The sequence below is a fragment of the Aphelocoma coerulescens genome, chromosome 4, assembly GCF_041296385.1.
Source record: "Aphelocoma coerulescens isolate FSJ_1873_10779 chromosome 4, UR_Acoe_1.0, whole genome shotgun sequence".
In the NCBI taxonomy this organism is placed as follows: Eukaryota; Metazoa; Chordata; class Aves; order Passeriformes; family Corvidae; genus Aphelocoma; species Aphelocoma coerulescens.
This window is the reverse complement of record NC_091017.1, coordinates 55,863,992-55,887,250: the sequence shown is the minus strand read 5'-3', so window position 1 is coordinate 55,887,250 and position 23,259 is coordinate 55,863,992. Positions and strand designations below refer to the sequence as shown.

The 23,259-nt window shown below is 39.1% G+C and overlaps 1 protein-coding gene across 2 annotated transcripts in view; it reads right to left on the bottom strand.

The window, feature by feature from the left end:
• The window catches only part of PDS5A (PDS5 cohesin associated factor A), an 80,239-nt gene extending 57,258 nt beyond the window's left edge, over nucleotides 1-22,981 (bottom strand). For both annotated transcript variants that reach the window (XM_069014244.1, XM_069014246.1), the window contains exons 1-2: nucleotides 22,713-22,981; nucleotides 21,763-21,933 (exon numbers count right to left, since the gene is read on the bottom strand). In XM_069014244.1, the coding sequence (XP_068870345.1) occupies nucleotides 21,763-21,933; nucleotides 22,713-22,739 (198 nt within the window). In that variant the 5' untranslated portion in view covers nucleotides 22,740-22,981. The remainder of the gene's footprint in view (nucleotides 1-21,762; nucleotides 21,934-22,712) is intronic.
• Between the last annotated feature and the right edge of the window lie 278 nt (nucleotides 22,982-23,259).

Below are 23,259 nucleotides of genomic sequence, written 5' to 3'. Positions count from 1 at the left end.
CGTTTTAACAACGGATGTATACTTCTTCTCAAATAATGAAATGAGAGTCCACATATTCATCAGCACATTATCTTTTCATACTCACACTACTCACCATCTCTTACACATCTGAAATTTAAGTGTGGTGTCATAGCACTAATTTTCATTTTATCAAGTAATGCAGTCTTCAGCAGTATTTAGTCTTTATTACTGGAAAAATTTGTAATGGTATTCTTTCCGATTTTCCTGCCAAAGACTAATAATTGTTTAAATACCCTAAGAAGGTTCATAAAGTCATCTAAATTTTTAGAAACTTTGCTTCCACACAGATACATAACAGAAGAGCTTTACAGAGGGACTAAAAAGAGCTTATTTTTCAGATGTTCTAATGATAATTCAAGACATCATCAGTTAGAAGCATTTCATTAAGAAGTCCTCCTCTCCTATGTATACTGGAAAGTGTTATATATGGCTGGGGCAAAACCAAAAAAATTTTCAAACCGTATTCCCCATGGTGAAGGGGTTTCCATATGAAGTTTTGCAAATACTTTGATAATAGCCTCCAGATGTGACAGAGAGGATACTTCATAACCAGCTCAATGCTGTGTGTTAATTCATTTCCTCCTCCAAAGAGAAGGTGGTGCTAGACAAAACAATGGCTTTGCTTTTCTACTGTAAATTGACTGTAAGGACTCATTTTGAAGCGATTATTTAAGATCAATTCCTACAACACAATCATGTGTTAGGGTTTCACATTAAAACACACCTAGAGAGCTATGCTGCTAACAATAATGATGTTGTAAATACTATATCCACGTCTATTTCTACACTATGGTGCAGGTGCATCACATGGTACATCACACAGTCTTCTGACTGTCATCCAGAAGCAGGGCATATATAAAGAACACCATGCTTTTTCCTGCTGGTGTTCTGCAGCAGGTTGATCCTGGCTGAATGCCAGACATCCACCAAATCCTATCACTCCCCTTCCACAGCTGAGAGAGAAAACATAGCACAGGGTTCACGAGTTGAGACACCGACAGGCAAAACAGGCTCAAACTAGAAGTATTAACTGAATTTCCTACTAACAAAATCAGAGCAGGATAATGAGAAATAAAACCTTAAAAATGCCTTCCCTCCTATCCCTCCCTTCTTCCCAGCTCTACCTCCTCCCCCAGCAGCACAGAGAGACAGGGAATGGGGATTATGGTCAGTTTGTCATATGTTGCTAGTCCCACTGCTCAGGAGAGGAGGAGTCCCACGGCTCCAATGTGGGGTCTCTCCCATGAGAGACAGTTATCCATGAACTTCTCCAACAGGAGTTCATCTCACAGGCAACAGTTCTCCACAGACTGCTGCAACACAGGTCACTCTTCCACAGGGTGCAGTCCTTCTAGGACATAGGACAGGCTGTTCTAGCGTGGGTCCCCCAAGGGGTTGCAAGTCCTACCAGCAAACCTGACCCAGCATGGGCTCTTCTCTCCATGGGTCTGCAGGTCCCTGCCACGACCTTGCTCCAGGACAAGTCTCCCATGGGGTCACAGCCTTGTCTCAGGCATCCACCTGCTCCAGTGTGGGACTCTTCCATGGGCTGCAGGTGGATCTCAGCATCACCCTGGTCCTCCATGGGCTGCAGGGGCACAGCTGCTTCACCATGATCTGCACCACAGGCTGCAGGGGAATCTCAGCTCCGGTGCCTGGAGCACCTCCTCTCCCACCTTCTCCACTGACCTGGGTTTCTGCACAGTTGTTCCTCTCAGATATCCTCAACCCTCTCTTTTCCCGGCTTCCATTTGCGCAAGTAAGTCCTTTTTTTTAATCTTCCTAAATCTGTTATCAGAGTTGTTACCACCATTTCTATCTGGCCCAGCCCTGGCCAGTGGCCCATCTTTGGAGCTGCCAGGGATTGGCTCTGCCAGACATGGAGGAAGCTTCTGGCAGCTTCTCACAGAAGCTACCCCTTTAGCCCACCCCTGCTCCCCCATCCCCTCCATGAAAGCTTGGCCACGCAAACCCAATATACGTTTTAACACAATCAATAAATGAGACCAATAAAAAAATGTTTCTTCCAAGAAAAGTGTTTTATTTCAGCAATCTTGTAAGCTGTGGTGAGCTGAACACCTCCAAAAGCAGAAAATTATGTGAAATATTTGTACCTTGATCTTTAAATGACCGCACAGTCTGTGACAGTAAAAGAAGAAAAAAATTAAAATTCCTTTCATCTGTGACAGTAAGAGAAGAAAAAAATTAGAATTTCTTTCATGGAACTCACTGAATGACTGGCAACTGCACATAATGCCATCACATGCAGTATCAAAACAAAGGTACCATGGGTCAAGAAGAAAACTCTTTAGCCATGATGTGAATTTTCTGGTTTGTTTAAGAGCCAGATTCCACTGTGCCTTAGAATTGAAAATCAGGGGGCAAATCATGTGAGAGCCTAGCATGAACCGTATCTAGAGCGACAAAACTTCATTGAAGAATTTTGTCTCTTGTCATCTACTGGAGTCATAGTACAAGACTGTCATATTAACGACAATTATATAGAATGCAGAAGCTGAGAGCTCCATTCTCAGTGCAAAAGGCTGGACAAAAATCAGAATTGTAAAACTGTAAAAATCTTTGATCTTTCACAATCAAAACTTATACTACCAACCAGTAACAACAAAAACAAACCCCTAACAAACCAGCACATCAAAACAGCTCCTCAGAAGGAACTGGCTGACATGGACGTTCTCTGCCAGCAGCTGGTGAGGTGCCAGCTACCATGCCTACCAAGTGAGAGGCACTGCTGCAAAGAATTTCTGTTCAGACAAATTATCTTTCTCCAACAAAGCACTATTTTACCAGATAATTTTGCTTAATTAATAATAGTTGAGCACTATTACCTGTATCAGAAACACAACACCCACGCCTCCCCCCTCTGCCAGCTTTGTCTTTAGGCAGGTACCAAGCTCAAAACTAAGGCACTACAAAATGGACTGAATGCAAAATGCAAGAATTTTCTTACTTTGTGTGTGTTTGGTGGTTTCATTTTATTTTTAACTAGTCCCATCAAAAAAAAGTTTCTGAAAATTCTTAAAGTACAGGAAAAAAACTACGCAAAAAAATGGCACCTGAAACTTACCTGGAGTGGTTTCCTGGCTTTAAGTCTTAATTTTTTAATAAGGAGAAAGAAAATTATTTCTAATAAATGTATGGAAAGTATTGTATTTGTAGAATTTATTTAGCAAGCTTAAATTATTTTACTGTGCATAATGACAAATAGCCCTAAGTAATAGACTGACTTCTGATATATGTGAAATGAATAATATTTTTAAGAAATTTTCCCTTTAAAAATTGTCATTAAAATGGAGTGGGAGACTAAACGAAAAATAAAAGGCACTGATATTGCTGATATAAGGACAGGAAAGTCAAATCCACAGTGCTCAGCAAAAGGATGATGCTAAAGACATAATGACTATGTGTAGGATATTCAGTTTCTGAGAAATAAGCCTGTAAAATCAATATAATACATCTATGCATGTGATTCTAATGTAGGTAGCAAAGAACAATATGAAAAGTCTTCAAGAAATTCATATTACCATCATAACTGCCAATATTAAAAGCGTGGAAACATTTCAAATAGAATATATAATTTACAGAAAGGATTTTCCTAGACTTTACAGGCCAGTACTTAAAATGTTGGGTATAATGTTTTTACTGTTCATTTTATGATACACTATGTAGACTTTTCCATTTTGAATATGGGAGTAATGTGCATTTGTATGTTCAATGAAAAGTAAAAATGAAAGGGCAAGGACAGGAGAGCAACAACAACAACAAAAAAAGACAGAAAAACCCAGGTATTCCCATTTGTGTCTCTGTATCATACCTATTTTTATTTATTTTGACATTTACACCCAATCACCAGTAACAGGGTTTCACTTGTTTTCACTTGTTTCTAACTTTTTAAAACATTTTAATAGTATTTTCAAGCAATACAGCTACCTTGAGCTGATTGAAAATTATCTCAAATCCAGAATATTTACTCTGTTTATAAAACCATGACTTTTTCTAACCTAGTTAAAGAAAAAAAAATACAATTCCTGCTTCTAGAGAGCTCTAATATACCTTTCTGGACTAGCAATATTGTTTTAGAGGATGTTATGTCACATATCCCAGAGCAGTGGTGGCTTTGCTCTGATTTTCTGCAGTTATTTTAATGTCAGGCTAATAAAGTCTTGTCTGAGAGTTTTTCTCTAGTATTTTGAGAATTTAAGTAACTCCTTGTTTCCATCATAAGAGTTCTGCAACTATTTTGTCTATCAGTTCCATCAAATTCCTTCCTTGTAGGTAGCTAGAATATGACTGTAACTGCTGTACCTGTCCCTCAACATTCCTCACATGTAATCACAGTTTTATAGCTAGTGATTTTGTTAAGATAAGAAGCAGGCAGTATATCAGATATAAAGTGTTAATGCAAGACTTTTTTTTTTAAGAATGTTTTCAAAAACTGACTGACATTTTTTAAGAAGTTCCAGTAAGGAGTGTCTTCTACTAAAACTTCATTTATGAAATATGTAAAGCTCACGGAGGTCCCCAGAATCAGAGAGCACTACCATTTCCTTGCTCTCCTAGAAAGAGACTTCAGATAAAGACTATATATATAGTGACAGTATAACCACTGTCACTGCAGACATCAGGTATCCATTATTAGACAGCTTCCCCAGACTATTCTTGGTGAACCTACTCATATCACCTGTGTTGTGCAGTATTTACTCATTTTAACCTCTACATTAATTTCTGCTTTACTTGGATGGTCTCCAATTAGTATAACATTTTCATTATCTGGGAATAAATTTTCAGAAAAAAAAATTCATATAACTATGCAAGGAAGAACTCACATCTGGCAAACTTCTCAACGTTAAAGTCTGGAAAGTATTTAACATTTTTTATTAAAAAATACACATTATGTATTTAATGCTTAATTTATATATTTAAATACATCATTCAAGTCCAGTCTCAGAATTGATAATGCTGAATTTAGCTGAAAATAACATTAACTAAACTACTTTGCTGGAATCACCAACCTGCAAGTACCAAACATAATTTAAATAGCTGCCAGCAATATCCTCATAAAGAATGCCTAAAACAGAAGTCACACAAAATTTCTGAAGGTCCAGCATACTTCAAGAAAGTGCATGAGGCATAGTCGCTCCGTATTTGCAAAACACTTTGACATGTTCATCCAGAAAAATCACTTATCCTCACCATGACAAAATTTGAGAAATTTCAATGCCAAAAGTACAAAACCACACAGGAGGTGAGACTTGAAAAGGTTCTTAAGGTTATACCCCTTAAATTACTTTAACATCTAGTTTAGTATTTCATTAGAAATGTTTTGTTATCCACTAAGTTTACAGTTTCTGAGTGAGTTATCTAAACTCATTCAGTAAATTCTAGCACTACAACAGAACCAGTGTCTCAAAGACAGTGCATGCACTGCAACAGTGAGTAGCTTTTTCCTTCACTTGAAATAGCTGGAAAATTCACCTGATTCCCTTTCTAAGATTAGACAGTTGAAACAATGTTAATCTGTACCCCAAGCACAAACATAAATTTGGTACCCAGTGGCATGGGATTTGGTCACTTCATAAATATCTGCATCCATGACACAGCATCAAAGAGAAATTTGAGAAGCTTACAAAGAATGCACCAAGCCTCCGCCCAAAAAATTATGACTGCCCAGAACACATAAGAAAGCATCCACTTCACCAACAGTACTGGACTGAAGAGGCCTGAAGCCAAAATAACGTCTCATTTAAAAATTATCTTTGTTTCTCTGACTCAAAAATTACAGAGATTTCACTTCACTTGCTCAGCTGCAAGTGATCTCAGAACAGTAGCCCACATGCATGTGCTGGAGGTTAAATGTATCATAAAAAACCCAATGATTGGGAAAACTAAAAAAAGGAGGGGAAATATTACCTGTAGGACAGAACAATCTCTTTCATATACAAACTCTGCAGGAGAACGACAACTAGTTGACTAGATGACTGTCAAAGTAAATCACTTGGTCTTTCTTAAGCATACATAAGACATTACACATAGGCACAAAATTTAACTTTTCTTATCTAAAACCATTCTAGTCTGTATAGTTATTGCCTTCAGGTCCTGAATTCTATATAAAAGTATTATGTCGTAAGTTTGCATATACAAGACTTTAAATACATGAAGCTCCATTGCTCTTACTCTTCAAAAGCCATTAATGGCTTTTGAAACCATGAAACCTTTTCATTCATTTTGTAAGCTGGTTTTTTTCTGCAGGTTTTTGGATATATATTTTTTTAATCACTCTCATGATTATAGCATGTAGATCATGTACTGGTATACTGAACCCATTCACAAAAAAACCCCCATGGAACGTACTTTGCTGTGTTTGCTTTCTCATCTTCCCATCCTAAAAAGAAAACTGTAACACTGCAGTATTTTATTCTGATTGAACTGGTGGTCTTGTTTTTTTTTTTAAATTCAAAATCAACACATTTCGCAATTCATGTTCATAGCAAGGAAGAAAACTTCAGAATGCACTTCAGAATGCAAATTGTAGAGGTTTGCAATAGTCTTCAAGAGCTGCAAGAGTTCACTGGACATCCTAAAAATACTGTTGGCTAAGATTTATGGTCAGGAAACAAAAGCTGACAACTACAATCTTTAGCGCCTAAAACTCAGACATTAAACTGAAGCCACTTAGCACCTTAAAGAAAATGGCTGAGACGTAATATTTTACTATGAATTTTATTGGAGAGTAGTGGATGAGGAGACAAGCAGATGCTGACCAAGTAACTGATCTTGAGGAAAATGCTTCAGTACTTTATTCAACAGTCCCAAAATACTGATACATTCATGAGATTAATTACAGAACTCGGTTCCAGATGTTGAGAGTAGAGCAAATAACCTTAATCCAGATGGGGCTCAAATTACTAACCAAGGAGAGAGGTGTAAAGATGTTACTCCCAGATTCCACTATTGGCAGTTTCCTCATTAAAGTACTGCCTGTACTAAGGACCAAAAAGAAGTACCAAAGGGAAACATCCAGCAAAGAAAACTGACGGATAGCGGGAAATGCTTCCTGTTGCCCGCCTGAAACCATCCCCTTGTTCTGCTTTAACTTTAGGCATCTTTCTTTTCCCAGAGCTCTGACTGCTCACATATAGGGTTAAAAATGGTAAAATCATGGGGCAACATTCAAATCAAGTAGTGGCCACCTGCATGTTGTTGACACTGTGTCTATAGTATTTGTTTTGAATTTGCCTAGGAGCTGACTTAAGAGGTCAGAAGACAGCTGATTATTGTGTGAATGGGGTATTGAGAACCCAAGCGGTAGGAAAGTAGTTTTCCATCACTGAATATACTCCTCCAATTTAAGCATTTTGTATCCTATGTGTTCATCACTTCTCTTGGGTGAGAAAGCAGTATCTACTAGTCAGCAGTCTTAGAGAAGCCCAGGAAACCCAGAACATCTTCCCCCCTCATTTTCAGTATGATGGTTTTGCAAGCATTCTGGTCAGGATTAAAACAGCACAAAGTCAGTTTATAGTGAAATAGGTATTAGCTTCCGTCTAGCTTCCCAGAAATGTATCTGAATTTCTTTGTGTTGGTCAAATTTCTGAACAGTATCGGTTACTCGCAGGTTTTTTTCATACACTATCAAAGGCATGCCAGGTAATTACAGATTTTTGAATCAAGAGACACTTAAGGTCTCCAGAATTTGTACACAAACAAAAAGACTGAACCCCAGGAATCCCAATATACTCCTCAGATGTGATTATATGCAACGCATATCCACGCATTCATTTCTTAAGCATTATTTTGAAGTTTTCTGAATTGAAGAGTAACAGTAAAGGCTTGCTTCAATAATAATATAAAATGAAACAACTAAACCCAACAAGCCACAAACTAAATGATAAGAGCTGAAATCAAATTATTTTGAAGTAAGGACTTGTATAATCAAAATTATCTACATAATTTCACCCAAAAGTTTCTGGCAACATTCCTACACTGCTATTTTCATAGAAGTTTCCATATACAAACAAATTACTACTAGAAAAGCAGGCAAAATTCAGGTCTAAGATTAGTTGAAGTTTGGCAACTACAGAATTTCAATGCATACAACCTCTAAATAAGCGCAAATTCCTTGTAAACACTGTATCTAAGAAGAATAAACAAAATTATAGTCAAACATATTTCAACAACAGCTGGATTTTTTGCCTATTGAGGAGTCCTTAGTATGTTCTGCACGACTCTCAGGTCCCAAAGTGTAAAAAATATTACGTAAATGAGCTACAGAAGAAGGGTTTTAACTTTCTATGAATACTTCTGGAAGCACTTCATGTGCAAGAGTAAACTTGGGGTCTATTCCTGCTACAAACCCCGTGGAGTGTTAATAACTGGCTTTGAAATGAGACACACACAAAAAAAGATTCTACTACTTGCATGTTATCAGTTCATGCTTGGGGGAGAAAGCTATTTATGGGCCTATCTGCTGGATAGTACAATTTTTTTTTTTTTTGCACTTGTGATTATCTGAAAATAAAAGCTTCATCTCTATGTGCATGTATGTATACAGTTACTCCCCTACAGACAGACACATATCCTGTAAGTTAACACGCATCTTTGTTTAAAGAACAATCAACTACAGCAGGCATTAGGAAGGGGAAAAAACAGTAAGAATGAGAGCCAGAATGAAGATAAATCTGTTTGCAAGCACTGGCCTGTACCACCTACTCTAGTTCAAATCACAGCACACGATTCAGTAGTTTGGACTGCCGAACAGGAAAAGATCAGTCTTAACATCAAAGACTGCATCTCATAACCCTAATACTGGTACCGAACTGTGAGGCATCATGCTCAGATATGCCTGAAAAACACTGAAACCTCAACTTCCTTCTTTTGTACAAATAGGACAGACAATAAGCAGAAAAAGAGAAAACCAAACAATCCTAGAGAAAGGAGAGGTGTTATCTAAGTACTTCTCTCTCCTTATTACTACATCAATTCTGAACTCAAATATAAAATCAATTTATTTTGAAAGCAACTATGTATTAGGATGAATGGTATTTATAACTGCAGTTAGTCAGCTAAACATTAGAAAATTCATCGTGGATTCACCAGCATGAATGTTTGTTCAAAATTACTGGCACCAGCAAAATCCACACATTTGTGTATAAACGCAGCATTGATTTCAACTGTCTGTAACCACAGAACATTCTCCTCTGTTTCTTAGCTTCTTTTTTCAGACATGGAACGCCAGTCCATCACTCACTGCACTGACATTTGCAGCTCCCTGAAACAAGGGACATACTACATTTTGTTTAGATACTGCCTCAAAAATAGAGCGGGTGGAGGGGCGTTTGTAGAATTTCTTAGGGTGCAGTTTCATGGGTGTGTGAGTCAACCCAAATCTGCCAGATCTGTCCCTCTACTATGCCAGCACATATGTGGCTGGTAAGTGACACTACTGAAAATTCCCTTTTTCTGCCCAGGTTATTGTTCAGATATATCTGCTTCTTGAAGCAGCTCATTACACGGCTGTAAAAATGACAGGAGAGGGTGAGAGTACTTCAGCCCAATCTCAGGGTGCAGTTTAATGACTTAAAAGTTGATTTAGTAAGGTCAAACCCGATGAACACAGTGCTCCAAATTAAGCTGTCACTGTAAGCAACAGTTCACCCCGATATTGTCATAGAGCTTCTGCCAAAGCAAGGAGGGGGTAGTAGGTGACTGTGCACGCTGATCCAAATGAAAACTCACCTGGAAAAAGGTAAGTGCTTTTGAATAGGATGACTTCCACAATCCAGTATCCTGCAAGCCACAGATACATCTGGATTGGCAGGGGAAAAACTACGGCCCACAAGTAGCAAGAGTATTTAACTGGTTCAGAATGCTGGCTTTGATGTTTGTGCTTCCATATGCCAGGGTCTGATTCAGGGCAATGCTCTACCTACTGGTATAGCAACTCCATCCTTTCCAACTACACTAGTTTCCCCTCTTTCCCTACAGTCACTATGTGCCTCTATTCTTTACGTTTTCTCGTCTTACTCTTCACAAACTTGATTTATTTCTACGACTTTAAGAGTGCTGGTGACACAAATAAGGAAAATTACTTTGAACCATTATTCTTCCTGAACAGCAGTGGCAGCAGCAGTGAAAATGAGCAACTGTTTCTTCAGTAGCAGCATCAACCTAAAAGTACTCAAAGTAGTCAGATACAACAATGCCAGGATGACAAGCTTCCAGAACACAATTCTGGCAGACTATAAAGAGAACTAGATGATTTTTTTTTTTTTAGATTTTATTTTTAAGATAAACTAAACTGATTTTGACTGTGTTAGAATACCCACTATGCAGGTCAGCTCAGATTACTAAACTGACTTGCAATACTCTACAGAACCAACCTGTCATTACTTACTCCTTCACCTTTTTACCTTCCTGATGAAATTATTTTTGCCCACAGCTTTGTTTTTCAACAGAAGATTGATCAAGATGATGAAAAATAATGGGAAAACTCTCAACAAATCTTCTAAAAACACCAACTAATATTGTCTTAATTTCTAAAATTTTGAGGCTAGTTTTAAAATTAATTTTCTGGGGATGTTGCACGATGCCAGGCTTTTAACTGGAGTGTTGAGAGGCATCAATTCAGATAGTGTACAGAAATGAATGCATGACAGCCCTCATACAGACTGAAATTGGAGTAACTCTGAGGAGTCTCAAGACAGTGTGAATTAGGGCACAGCTCCACAGTATGAATTCTCAGGAGACAGACCCTGTGAGAGAGTCCCTCAAGGCATTTCTCAACCAGCTTCACTGCTAGATAAAAATCTAATGGAGAGCTCCATCCTCACAGACATACACAGGTATCAGAAACCAATTTTAGCATCAGACATGGAGTGACATACAGAGCTTCAACTCTAAGATGAGTATTCTTTAATCTGTGTAGCGTATCCAACTCAGACCAGAATGCTCCAATTTGCACAAGAACCTAAACTAAGAACAGCATCTAAAAATGTCAAAGTGAAACAAAATTAAATGGCAGCTTTTTAAACTGTAACCTGACTGAAGGTGATTTAACCTTTAAAGGGAAGCACAGGCTGGTACTGAAAGACTGTAACTTTGGAAAACATTACACACCACCCCCGCTTTCCCAGCTGAGCTTTAGATACACAGACATTAAACTCGGTTTTTCCTCCCATTTCAAAGCGATTTTTTTAATGGCTTATTAAATTTTCTACTGACCTACTTCCAGTTCTATTAATGTGTATATATTCTACAAAGATACAGTTTTTGTACTTGGTGAACCCTCCATTTCCTAAAGCAAAATTCTTATGATTTTACAGCAGTCTAGACTACCAGTTTCAAGTGGAACAAAGCTGAAATCTTATTGCCAGATTTCCCAATTTCCCTTTGGCTACAAAAATATGCCTACTTTCATATTCTACATATATTTTCTAAGAAGAAAATGTTACTAACAGCTCACAAATGCAACTCCTAGACCTTCATTTAGTGATTTCACATGAGCAAAAATAGTACCTCTTGCCACTGACATTCTATTGGCAATAGCAGAAGTAGGAGCTTTTGAGAAGAGAAGGATTAGAATTTTTCAGGAATAATGGCACATGCCAACTACATTTACAAAGGATGACTGAATTAGGCATTTAAATAAGCATGTATTTTCAGGGAAAAAAGCTTCAAAGCTACCTCGTATTTCTTCATTTGTCTTCTAGGTGAACGAATGTTAACTCTGCAGCACTTCAGTGATGAGAAAGAAACACCTGTCAAAACCCAAACATGCAGGGCCACTTCTATCTCTCCCAGATCACTGAATAGTTTTTACCATCATAACGAAGTATTGAGTTTACTTGCTTTATTCTTATTACTGCAACACCTTAAGAATTAAACTTCCCATCATGTACTCCACAATATATTGTTCCATTGTGAAAACAAAGCAGCATAATTTCTGAATTATTCCTCTTCACTACTCCATGAAATCAAAGTTTTTAAAAGAAAAATTATTTCCTTTATGACTGACAGGAGTAAGGCCCACAGAAAGGCACTGCAGTCAGATTTAAGTGACTGAATATCAGGTTTTAGACTCTTAAATCACAAGAAAAAACAATTTTTATATTCTACAAAATCTTACTTTGAAATTTAATCTTAATTTGAAATTACTTTCAAATAATTCCCTACTAAATTATGAATAGCTTGATTAATTTCAGTAATGAGTTTATTACAGAGAACCATTACTTCATTTGGATAATTAAGTACATGCATGTATTTTCAAATGGTACCAGAAGAAAAGCACAGTTAAACACACAATTATATTAAAATAACAGGATTTACCACACTTTGACTATCCTGTGGACTGAAAGACAGTAAAAATTTTAAGGTGAAATAACCAACCACATCTTCCTTACATTGAATTTGTTACAGAAGTCAATTAGCTTATTTTTTCAAGGAACAACTTATAACAAATATCTTTTCACATCCACATCACTATTGGCATCATCACAACACTCATTTTGCAAAATTTCTTTGTATTAATCACTTCCTAAGTTCAACTATAGTTTCATTGCACACATTCTGCTTCAGCATTTGTACCACAATCTTGATTCTAAGTAGCCAGAAAAACTCGAAAAAGCTAATTATGTAAAAAAACTACTATAGGAAACATCAACTAAAGAACCTACTGTTTGTCTTTTGAGATTTTAAGCTACTTTTCAGTGATTTGGGTTTTGCTGGGTTTTTAGGTTGGCTGTTTTTATTACTGCTTTATTCTTTCAATAATACCATATTGCATAAGCAACTTTCATCAAGATGTTCACGGAATACAGGTATCATATTCAGTTGTTAAAAACCACCACTTTTAAGTTTAAAAACTAGTAATATTCTTGAATACCATGAACCACCCACTACCAGTTTGTGGGTTAAGAGAGTATGAATAAGTTTTTGTGCGTTATTTTACTTGTTTATCTCCTGCACTGCTGCTATGTGAAATTGATTTTATCATAGGCAGTAAAATTGCCACTGGTGGGTTTCCAACAGATCTCATCTCCATCGCTCTCCTCTCAGAGAGCTGCTGCATCCCTTGCCCTCATCCTCCTGCATTACTTGCCCACTCTCCTTTTGGTGCTGTGTCCAGGAAGCTGGGGAGGCAGCAGCAGATCCCCTAAAACATTTGAAACACCCATGAAATAATTAGTTGCATTTATTCCAGCTAGCACATGGGCTGCCTTTTGAAATGTCTGAAGTGCTGTGTCCGTGTTCCTTTGTGTAAACAGAATTCGGATGTCTCTATTCTGCTCAGCACCAATTAGACAAGTGTTCCATCTCTGAAACTTCTGTCCAACTGCCAGGAAGTTCTGAACTAATGTAACTTCAGGGAAGATCAGTAACAAAGAAATTAAACTTATTTCATTAGTAAAGCAAGATAAAAACATTTTTCCAGGCAAAGTTCTATTACATATACAAAGTAAACTGAGACCCACAAGTATTTTCCTCCAGTTTTTGAGAGATTGATTTTTGGGTACTTAGAACAACAGTAAAAAGATTTTCATAGTAAGCACAAGTTTACAGCTGGTCTTCCGATGGGCTTTCAGATGCACTGATAAAACAGTTTTAAGATCAGTAAGTTACATAATATTTTAAAAATATTGTAATCTGCAGATGTTAAGCTACTTCCTCATGGTCAATTAGGCTATTTCCATAGAGAGACATAAGAAAGAGAAAGACAACAACTGCAGAGGAAAGGGCAATTCTTTAATGACCACAAGCAAATTCTAATACTACTGAGTACGAACTAATCTGGCTACTTTTTTTTAAGCATGTGCATTTTTCAGGTACTGTAGACACCAAAAAATGGTGTGTGGGAAAACTCCAGAAGTATCTGATTTCTTCAAAATCCTTTTAAAAACTGTTCTTTCTTCTCTTTCATCTTCAATATCTGTATCTGTTCAAAAATTACTGGTAAATAGAAAAGACATGTCTCTTTAATGCTTATGAATGTATTTTGCCAGTACAAAACAACTTCTCTGTTTCAATAGTTTGGAAAGTTTTGATAAATCTCATGGAGATAGATGTCATAACTTCTAGCATTAGAAACTAAAGATATGAGGCCTAAAACGCTAATGACTTCCAAAATGTATTCCAGCTAAATGTGACAGGCTGTACTCACAGAAGACAATAGAGTACCATTAAGATTAGGTAATATAACTGAACAACTAGAAAGAAACAGGAACTCACTTGAGAGTAAGACATTAAAAAGCCTTCACAGTAAATTTGAAAGAATTTTTCCCCCACTGTGGCTGCAAAACTCATCCTAACACTGAAGCTCTGACACCTCCATCAGATAAGTATGTATCTTCTGTCTCGCATAAATAAAATGTATGTTTAGAATACCCCTATGCTATCCAGGTACCAGAAAGTTTTCAATCTCCACTCCTGAGCAGAAACTACCTTGTGCCAGTTTTATCTTTGTTTATCCTTAGCAGTATTTCATCATGCCTAAAAGATCTTTAAAACAGCCAAATTCTCATGTCAGCACAGCAGTGGGAATACAGTTCATTAGTTTACTGCAGCTGCAAAGCCAGCAAACACACATTGCTTTGAGTGACACCAAAAATAAGCACATGTTTTAGATTTCTAGGTGACAGTGGGGATTAACAAGATATTGAAGCCTGGGAAAAAACCTTCAGATATGAAGAATGTTTAACACAGACTGGGGACTAGACAAAAGTTTGGTTTCTTTAACTCCAAAAATGGCTAAAATATATACTGTGAACAAAGGATTTGCTATTTTGTCTTTTGTTTTTCCTTTTCATAGCAGAAGATGCACATTGACATTAAGCAGACAAAATGGCATGAATTGATTCAAGCAGACAAGGAAGAAAAGTAACCACATTTATGTTTGATTTCCCTTTCTATCAATCACCTCCATATTACTGTTTGCAAGCCCAAGGACAGTTTTTCTTTCACTTCATATTGCTGGTAAGAGATTAACACTTCCTTTTTGAGTCTTTGAGCACAGCTAAGGCTCCTGCTGTTTTGCAAACTTAGGCATACAAACTCCTCATAAGAATGCACTGTCAAGGATTTTGTATCCAAACTTTATTTAAAATATTTGAATTAACAAAACCACTCCCACATTATACACATAAGAATACATACTGACTTGCATATCCACCTGAAGTGATTTATATGACTAAACCACGTCACTTGTACCGAATACAACATCAGTAGAGCTCTGGTCTGCCAGAGCTTCCAGTATGCCCCTAAGCAATATTTAGCTTTCATCAGTTTGTTTCCATTTTAGAAGAGAGGTACAAATCCAGAAATTTTTAGTTTAGTATTAGCAGAACAACTCTTACTCATCTCTTTTCCAAGGTAAGTAATTTTGTATTTCTCAAACTTCTAATCAGTCTTTGTAATACTAATGTTAATACAGTAGTTGGTAAGTGATTACACACACACACTCACAAAAGGAAACACCACAATCAAAATCTTGAAGCCATCACTTGGTTCCGTTCACATCACAAAACTTGTTCTGGAGTTAATCAAGATTGTTTGATAGAGAAGCATCTTGCTCAAAGACCATCTTTCCTATTTACTGACGATGTAATACTACAACTGAAGGAAAATACATGAAGAAAAGGAATATTCCATGCCGTATTTTGAAACAGTAAAGTCTGAAGACGTGCATGCCAGCCTCCCACCTATTACAAAGTTTCTATACAATGCCTGTTAAACAGCCTGTAACACAGCTTTCACAGAAAACATTAGTCATTTTCTGGGTTTTTCAGGAGACATGATGAGGCCTGATTTACAGAAACCCTGGGCACTCAGAAATGTAAGTGAAATCAAATAAACTTGAACAAATGAAGTGCAACAGAATGCACTTCACTTCAGAAGTCACAATTTAGAAATACCAGATCAGGCATATGAAGTCAACTCATCTTTCTGGTATTGGGTTTTTTTTCCTTTCAGTAGCTCATCAGTTCTCCATCTTTTAACTGCAATTAACATAATGCAGCCACCTCACAAAAAAGTATTAGCAAAGAATAAGATTAAAAATTCTTTGAGGTTTATAGTAGAATAAATGAGGCCATAAAGACTTCTGAACTAGTCTGTCCATTTCAGTGGTCAGACATCAGAAGTTATCACTTCTAATTCAGCAACCTTTTGGGTTCTTCCCCCCTTTCAAATGGGGGCTTTTTTTTCTTTCATAATACGTTTATCTTAGTGTTGCTGGGAAACCATTAGAATAATACTGTACATGTGAAATTGCCATTAATTACTGACGCACTTGTAACAAAAGAAAATTATCAGATACAAAAACAAAGGGTGTCATCGTCAATCAGCTTGAAATTCAGTAACATCCGGGCAAACTTGGTAAGGCTAGATGGTCTGTTCCTCTAAGGACTGACAAAATTGGGGCATTTACAAAGCAATTGGTAAATATTCCATTGGCAAAAAAAAAAAAAATCAGAACAGTTTCTTCTTCTCCGACTAGTGGCCTGTCCTAGTTAATGAAACACTTGATTGTTACAAGACTCAAACTAATTAAAAAGATTAAACTATGAGCAAAATCAAATTAAAAATTTGGCTTTAGGCTTATGTGGCCAGCAATAGCTCAAGAACATTGCAATTGCAGTCTGCAGTTAAGTACAATTAATGACAGGTTTTAAAATTGTTAGAATAATTAACTGTGGATCATTTCTGTAACCTGGCTATATGACCTCCAGAAAATTACTTATAATTCTTAAATATAAGCATGTAAATACATGCAAGTCACCCATGTCATCTAAGTCTTGCCAGCAAAGAGCACTTATTAGTTAATATACTATCCAACCCACTTATTATGTATATACCTTTTCTCCTCAAACATACCAAATTCTTGTGGGTGACACAACAGATTTTCTTCTACCAGATGACATCTTAATTTGCATTTTTTAGTCTTGTTTAAATCAACTGCACAGGTAAAAGCCAGGTCAGATCAAAGGTCCATCTAACTACATGACCTCAGAGAGTGGCCATTAACTTATGCAGAAATATCAGGGTTAGTTAAGAGCAACTTTCTTTTCCTCTCACATAACTATAGCCTACTCAAATACATTTAAGTAGCAACAAGCAACCTTTCTCAATTTTAACATGGTGTAACAGATGCCTAAAAGACATCCGTACATGAAATGACAAATTATCAGCATTAGTTACTTCTAGTGGTACGAAGATAGAGACACAACAGGCCAAACTACAAAGGGGCCAATACCTAATAACCAGAGGAATGTGCAAAAAGACAATGGAAAAAAGGAGAGGGAGAGTGTTTGTTTCGTTCTGGGACAAATACATATAAGATAACTAAGAAATGCCAAGGGACAAGATAGGGAAGACCTCAAGGCACACCTAGATTGCTAGCGTCTCCAGATGATCACAAGCTAGGCCTTGGCATGGGGATGGCAGGGGGAGAATTGGAGAGAGGATGAAAGGGTGTGGGGGGCATTGAAATCAAAAGCAACTTTCACAGCAAATGCCTTGCCAAACTGTCACCATGGGAAAAGCAACAAGACTATTGGACTGATTGAAAAATGAAAGGACAATAACTCTTCAAAAAAACCCAAACCCCCACAAAACAAAAACCAGAACCCTAACCCAGCTATGATAAAGAACTCTATCTCCCTCATTAAATTCTAACCGATGAAACTTAATTTCACAGAAACATATTTAAACATTGCCTTAAACTTGTGTTAAAAATCTCCATGCTGAAATTAATTTATCACTTCCTTTCCTTTGAAAAGTTTCAGAAACTTTTCTTTTACTTTTGTATATTTAGCATCTGATTGAATGTGCTTTTTACAGATTTTATCAATTAGTGTTGCTTACACTGATATCTCTAGGTAAAAGAAAATGTGCACTGTTAAGTGTTTTCCTTCTTTCTACAAACCTGTCTTAGACTTTACCAAACTGTACAGTTTTTAGTATAAAGCTGTATCTGAACTCACCATCATGCATTATTTCTTTAACATTAAAAACCCTAGCAGGCATGATAGTTTTCCAGAAACAATGCAAATGTCCCCATCTCTATCTCAAAAAAAAAACCATTTGCTAACTTTCGCATTCAAATTGACTCTGAAGTTCCTTCAACATTCTAAGAAGACTGCCACAAAAAGAAGTTAGTTTTTCCCCTGTGCCTGTCCAATTGTTTGTGAGTTCTCGTGATAAATTACACAAGAAGATGGTTCAGGTTAAAATTAACATAGTTGGGGAGGGGTAGGTGTTCTAGTGTTGGTTGGTTTGGTTTTTTTTTCCTGCCAAGTTTAAACCCAGATCTGTCAACCCTTCCATTCTGGTGTGCAGCAAAACAAAAAGCTTGTAAAGAGAGTACAGAACAGAAGCTGGGACAAGCACATCAGAGCCCCACATATTTTGGTGGGAGTTCTGGCTTTGCCTACAAGGGCTGTGTATGTCAGTCACTGAGAAAATCAGTCTCTATGCATTTTGGATTGATGGGGCTATTTGTAACATATCTGACAATTAAGTACACTACTATTAATCTTACTCATAATGACTGTTTTATATAAATGACACTTAAATATTCTCTTGTGATCAAAGTTATATCTGAGATTTAATAGTTTACTGACAGCAATATACAGGTCTGGAGTTTAACGAGGCAGTAAAACACAGTCAATCTTGAAAAAATTTCAATAGCCATAAAGAAGCTTTGCAGCAAAGCAGATGCCAAGTTTCTAAAACTTCTTTCTAAACCTTCAACTATCTTATTGAAAAAATATAATATTGCTAACACGATTGCTCTCAAGTTTTATTTAGTCTCTGGCTTGATCTTGGAACAGAAGGAAGGCTTCTTAGGTGCCTTAGAATTGTTTGCTCTCCCCTTCTATCACTTGTTTAAGTCAAAGTTACCACTCCTCTTCCACAAGCCTTACCCAAAGTGTCAAGCAGCTGACTTGCAGCCCTGAAACCAATCATTATATTGTGAAAAACTGCCCTGTAAAGAGAAAGACTGACCTAAAAAAAAAAATATGTATTTTGTAGTCAAAAGTACAGTAAACCTCAACACTCCGCTACATGCTAGATGCCTAGTTTGCCTAAACTTAATTGGATCTATTGAACAGACACTTGACCCCAGCCACAGCACACCAGTTAAAATCACTTCCTCAACAGTTGAAACTATGTAACACATGCCACTCTAGGGCACCAAATCATCAATATAATCTAGCATACCAGAAACTACCTTTGACTCAATTAAGCACCTGAACTTGTGCTTCATCTGCCATACATATGCAATCCTGAGGCATTTCTTTCTACGTCCCTCAAAAGATGCACGTTAATTTTAAAATTCTCAATGTTTTCATTTTCAGAACAGTAATGATGTTATCATACAGATATATCAAAACACTTTGAAAGTATCTGGCCTACATTTTATTACCCACAACTCCAAGCAGAAGGAGGGAAAGGATATAAAAACATTCTTATTCAAAGTCCTTGGCATAAAAGCTGCTGCTCAGGCACTCTGGGACAGGTGCCCAGAACGTCTCAAGTTCCAACAATAAGAAAGGCTTTCATTAGGAGAAGAGGTCTGGACACAAAAATATAGATGCGGTATCAGAAAACTTGCTAATAAGGACCCAAATTTGTAACCAATTAAGTTGACCATGACTTCACCAAGCTAAAAGAGCAAAAACTTGCAGGAACTGGCCCACAGCCTGGTGGCCAAAACTCTTAAGTTGAACGTTTTCTGTAAGAACCATCTTCTGTAAGAGCACTTTTGGCTGACACTTGGGCAAGAAGACAAAAAAATCTACAATTTCATGAACTGATTCATGCTTGAGTTTATACATTCTGTTAAAGTTAGCTTTATCATTAAGTCATATTTAAAGTTCTGGAAGGTTATCTTTTGAAGAAAACTTGAAGAAATTGAACTAAATTTTTTCAAGTATTTCCATCCCAAGCACAGCGTCATCATAATATTCCACATTTCAAAATGAATTTGCTTTTATAAACTAAGTCAATATAAGGAAGCACGGACTTCATAAAGAACATACACGTTATACAAAGGCATGAAGAAAAATATACTTGTTGGTTTAGTTCTAGAGTGTACAATACTTCCCATTCTCTTGATCCTTCAGTAAAGCCAATACCTGACAAAAAAAAATTCTTTTAACTCAGATTAAACAGTACCAATACAGTAAGAAAAATCTTCCTCTGTCTTTTCAGTGATGCTGGGTGCAGTAGCAAAGTATTTGTTCCCATTTAAAGTTAGTCTCAAATCTTTCGGCTGTCTGAATTCTGTAACAATAATTCATTAGAAAACAAAAAAAAAAGTCTGCTCTTAGCCTGAAGATTATGTCTAATACACACACATGTGAATTCAGCAAAAACACATATACATGATTTTGAAGTTCTATTATTTCTATTATATAGGAATGACACAGTTCACCATTGCAAGTCCACCAGCTGGGACAAAATAAAATACTTGTTTCAAGGATCACCTCAAAACTGCATTCCTCTACACTCCACAGACTTCGATCAAAGGTATCTGTCTAAACAATCACAACTCTAGTATCTTCTCCTGTAACTGGAAATATTCCACTGCAGTTTTGAAAATACTAGGCTAGACTTGTCCATTCAATAATTTTCAAAACTGTAAATGGACAAAAAGGCTAATTTTCAGAAAAACCACTATGAGCCTTGCTGCTTAAAAAGCAAAGCACAAAGCCTACGTTCTCTTCACATTTATAGCTAAGAAAACTTTTCAATGTACTAACTGACTAGTCAAGACCATGATTGATATTTTCAGTCTTTGTGGGGTCGCTGCTGTCATGGGAAACAGATCATCAGATGACAGGATATTTCTGATCGCTATAAATTATTACTGCATCTCCACCCTGGGCATAGGACCAAATCCCAGGTTACAAAAACCTTTGGTCCAAAGACCATGGTGTTAACAAATGAGCTGTGTCAATATTTGATCAATGCTCAACTTAATTCTCTATTTTCAGCATGGACTTAAGAAATAACACTAATGAATCACAGTAGCATTTCGGGGTTTTTTTCCAGTGGAAAAAGGGATTAACAAAATAAAAAAGAGAGACAAGACTCACAGTCCCCCAGGATGCTGTGAAACAAGCAGAGAAGATACTTTTCTAATAACCCCTTTGCTTAGGAAAATTCAGCAATTTTGTCAGTTATACTAAATAGGAAAAAACATTTATTACACTAAATTGAAAAATCTGAGGCAGGTTTTGGAACAATTTCAAAAGGCCATCCATAAACTCCAGAAATTAAGCTTTGCATTTTGCAAACAGTGTGATCTTTTCAATCAAGAACAGCCTTATGCAGATCTACTTGTCTCCCCCGCTCAACTATACTTTCTTCAAATGCCAGAACCCAAAAAACCACCTAGCTTGCCAAAAAATTTTGCTAACATATCCTGTAATTATTACTTGTGATTCCACTTCAGACTTCTCCTCTAAACTGTGGATATGTTTCATGTACAAATTAGCACTTAATGTATCAACTCTGGCATTGAGAGAACTCTCGCAAGAGAACAGTAATGAATTACAAAAATGGGTCCTCCTCTTTTAAGGAAAAGCAATGAAGTCATAATCCCTTAAATGTCTGCAGGCAGGAAAGACAACAAAACTCTGGCAGTTCTCCATTCCAGTGATAAAATGTTTACCTTAACAAGGAAAAGTTGCAGGGAAGGGGGTGGTGGTCAGAATTGCTCACCTTTAACCGTTTAACCACCTCATCGTTGGTAATTTTGTCCGTAATCTCTTTCACTCCAGGAGGATAGTAGATGATTTTACCGTCGGCAGCAGGTTTTGGTTGGGTAGCAGGGAAGTCCATCCTGGCGCTGCTGGTTACAAACTTTCCTTCTCCACAGTCCTCTACCGGCCTCTATCGGTCAGAAAACAAAAGTTCAGCAGAATGGAAACGACTTTCTAACCCTCTTTTTCCATTCCTCACCCTCAATTCGCTGAAGGCCCCGGCTATCGCCCCGCTGGCCGCGCCCCCCAGCGCTGTCCCCGCCGCATCCCGGCGGGAGCGAGGCCCGGCCCGCCGCCGCTCCCCGCGACTCGGGCCCCTCCGGCGCCTCCTTTCATTGCGGGGCTGCTCCAGCCCAACACTGTTAGTTCGCAGCCGACGGTTTTACAATGAAATTTGGGGCCCAATCGAGGGGTACCCGGCGGCCGAGAGCCCCTTACGGCCTGGGGGGTGGGCCGGGGCGACGTTCCCGGCCCCAGGGGGTGGTTCAGAGCCGGCACACCGGCCCCAGAGCCAGGAGACGAGGCCTAAACAGTTAGGCCTCAAAACTATCGGGAGGCAGAGAAGCCAACAGGAGAGGGGGAGGGAGGGAGGAAGGGAGGGAGGCGGCGGCGAGAGCAAACAAAACCCCCCCGCGACCACCCCGTCCTCTCAGAGCCCCCCGCCCGCCCTCCTGCGCCTCCAGGAGCCCCCCCGGGGAGGGGGCCCGGCCACTCACCACTTTCCATTTGTTCCCGCAACTTCATGTCCCCTCAGCCCTCGCCCCGCACCCCCCCCTCCCGCCCCGCTGCCCCGCACTCAGCCGGGCCCACAAAGAGCCCCCCGCAGCCCCAGCTCCGCGCATACACCCCCGCGGCCGCGGGGAGCGGGGAGCGAGCACGGGGGAAAGCGGGACCCGGAGCCGCCTTTACCTCATGCAGCTCCGGAAGGTGCAGCATTGAGCAGCCTCCGTGCCGGGTGGTGCTCGCCGCTCCGCCGCCACCCCGCCGGCCGCTGCCCTAGGGGCTCCCACCGCCTCCTGCTCCGCGGCGCGGCAGCTCCTGCTCGGGAGCGCTGGCTGGGGGAGGGGGAGCGGCACGGTGGCAGCAGCAGTGGCAGCGGCGGCGGCGGCCCGGAGAAGGGGAGGCTCGGGCGGAGCGTGCGCCGCGGGGACCCAGCGCCGCTCTCCGCCCGCCCAGGGAAGCGCAGCCCGGGAGGAGCCTCCGCGCCGCCACCGCCCCCGCCCCTTCCCTTTCCCCTGCCCGCCCGCGGCCCGCGGTGACGCCCCGCCAAGGAGCCCCCAGCCCCCGCCCCGAAGTAGGGGCGAGGCCGCCCAGTAAGTCTCGCACCGCGCGGAGCCCCGCGCTGGGCGGGCAGTACCGGGCGCGACCGGCGCAGCGCTGCCTCCGCTTGGCGCCAAAAGCTCCGGAGCGGCCGGGCCGGGCGGGCTCCTCCGGGGCGGCGGGGGCACGGCCGGCG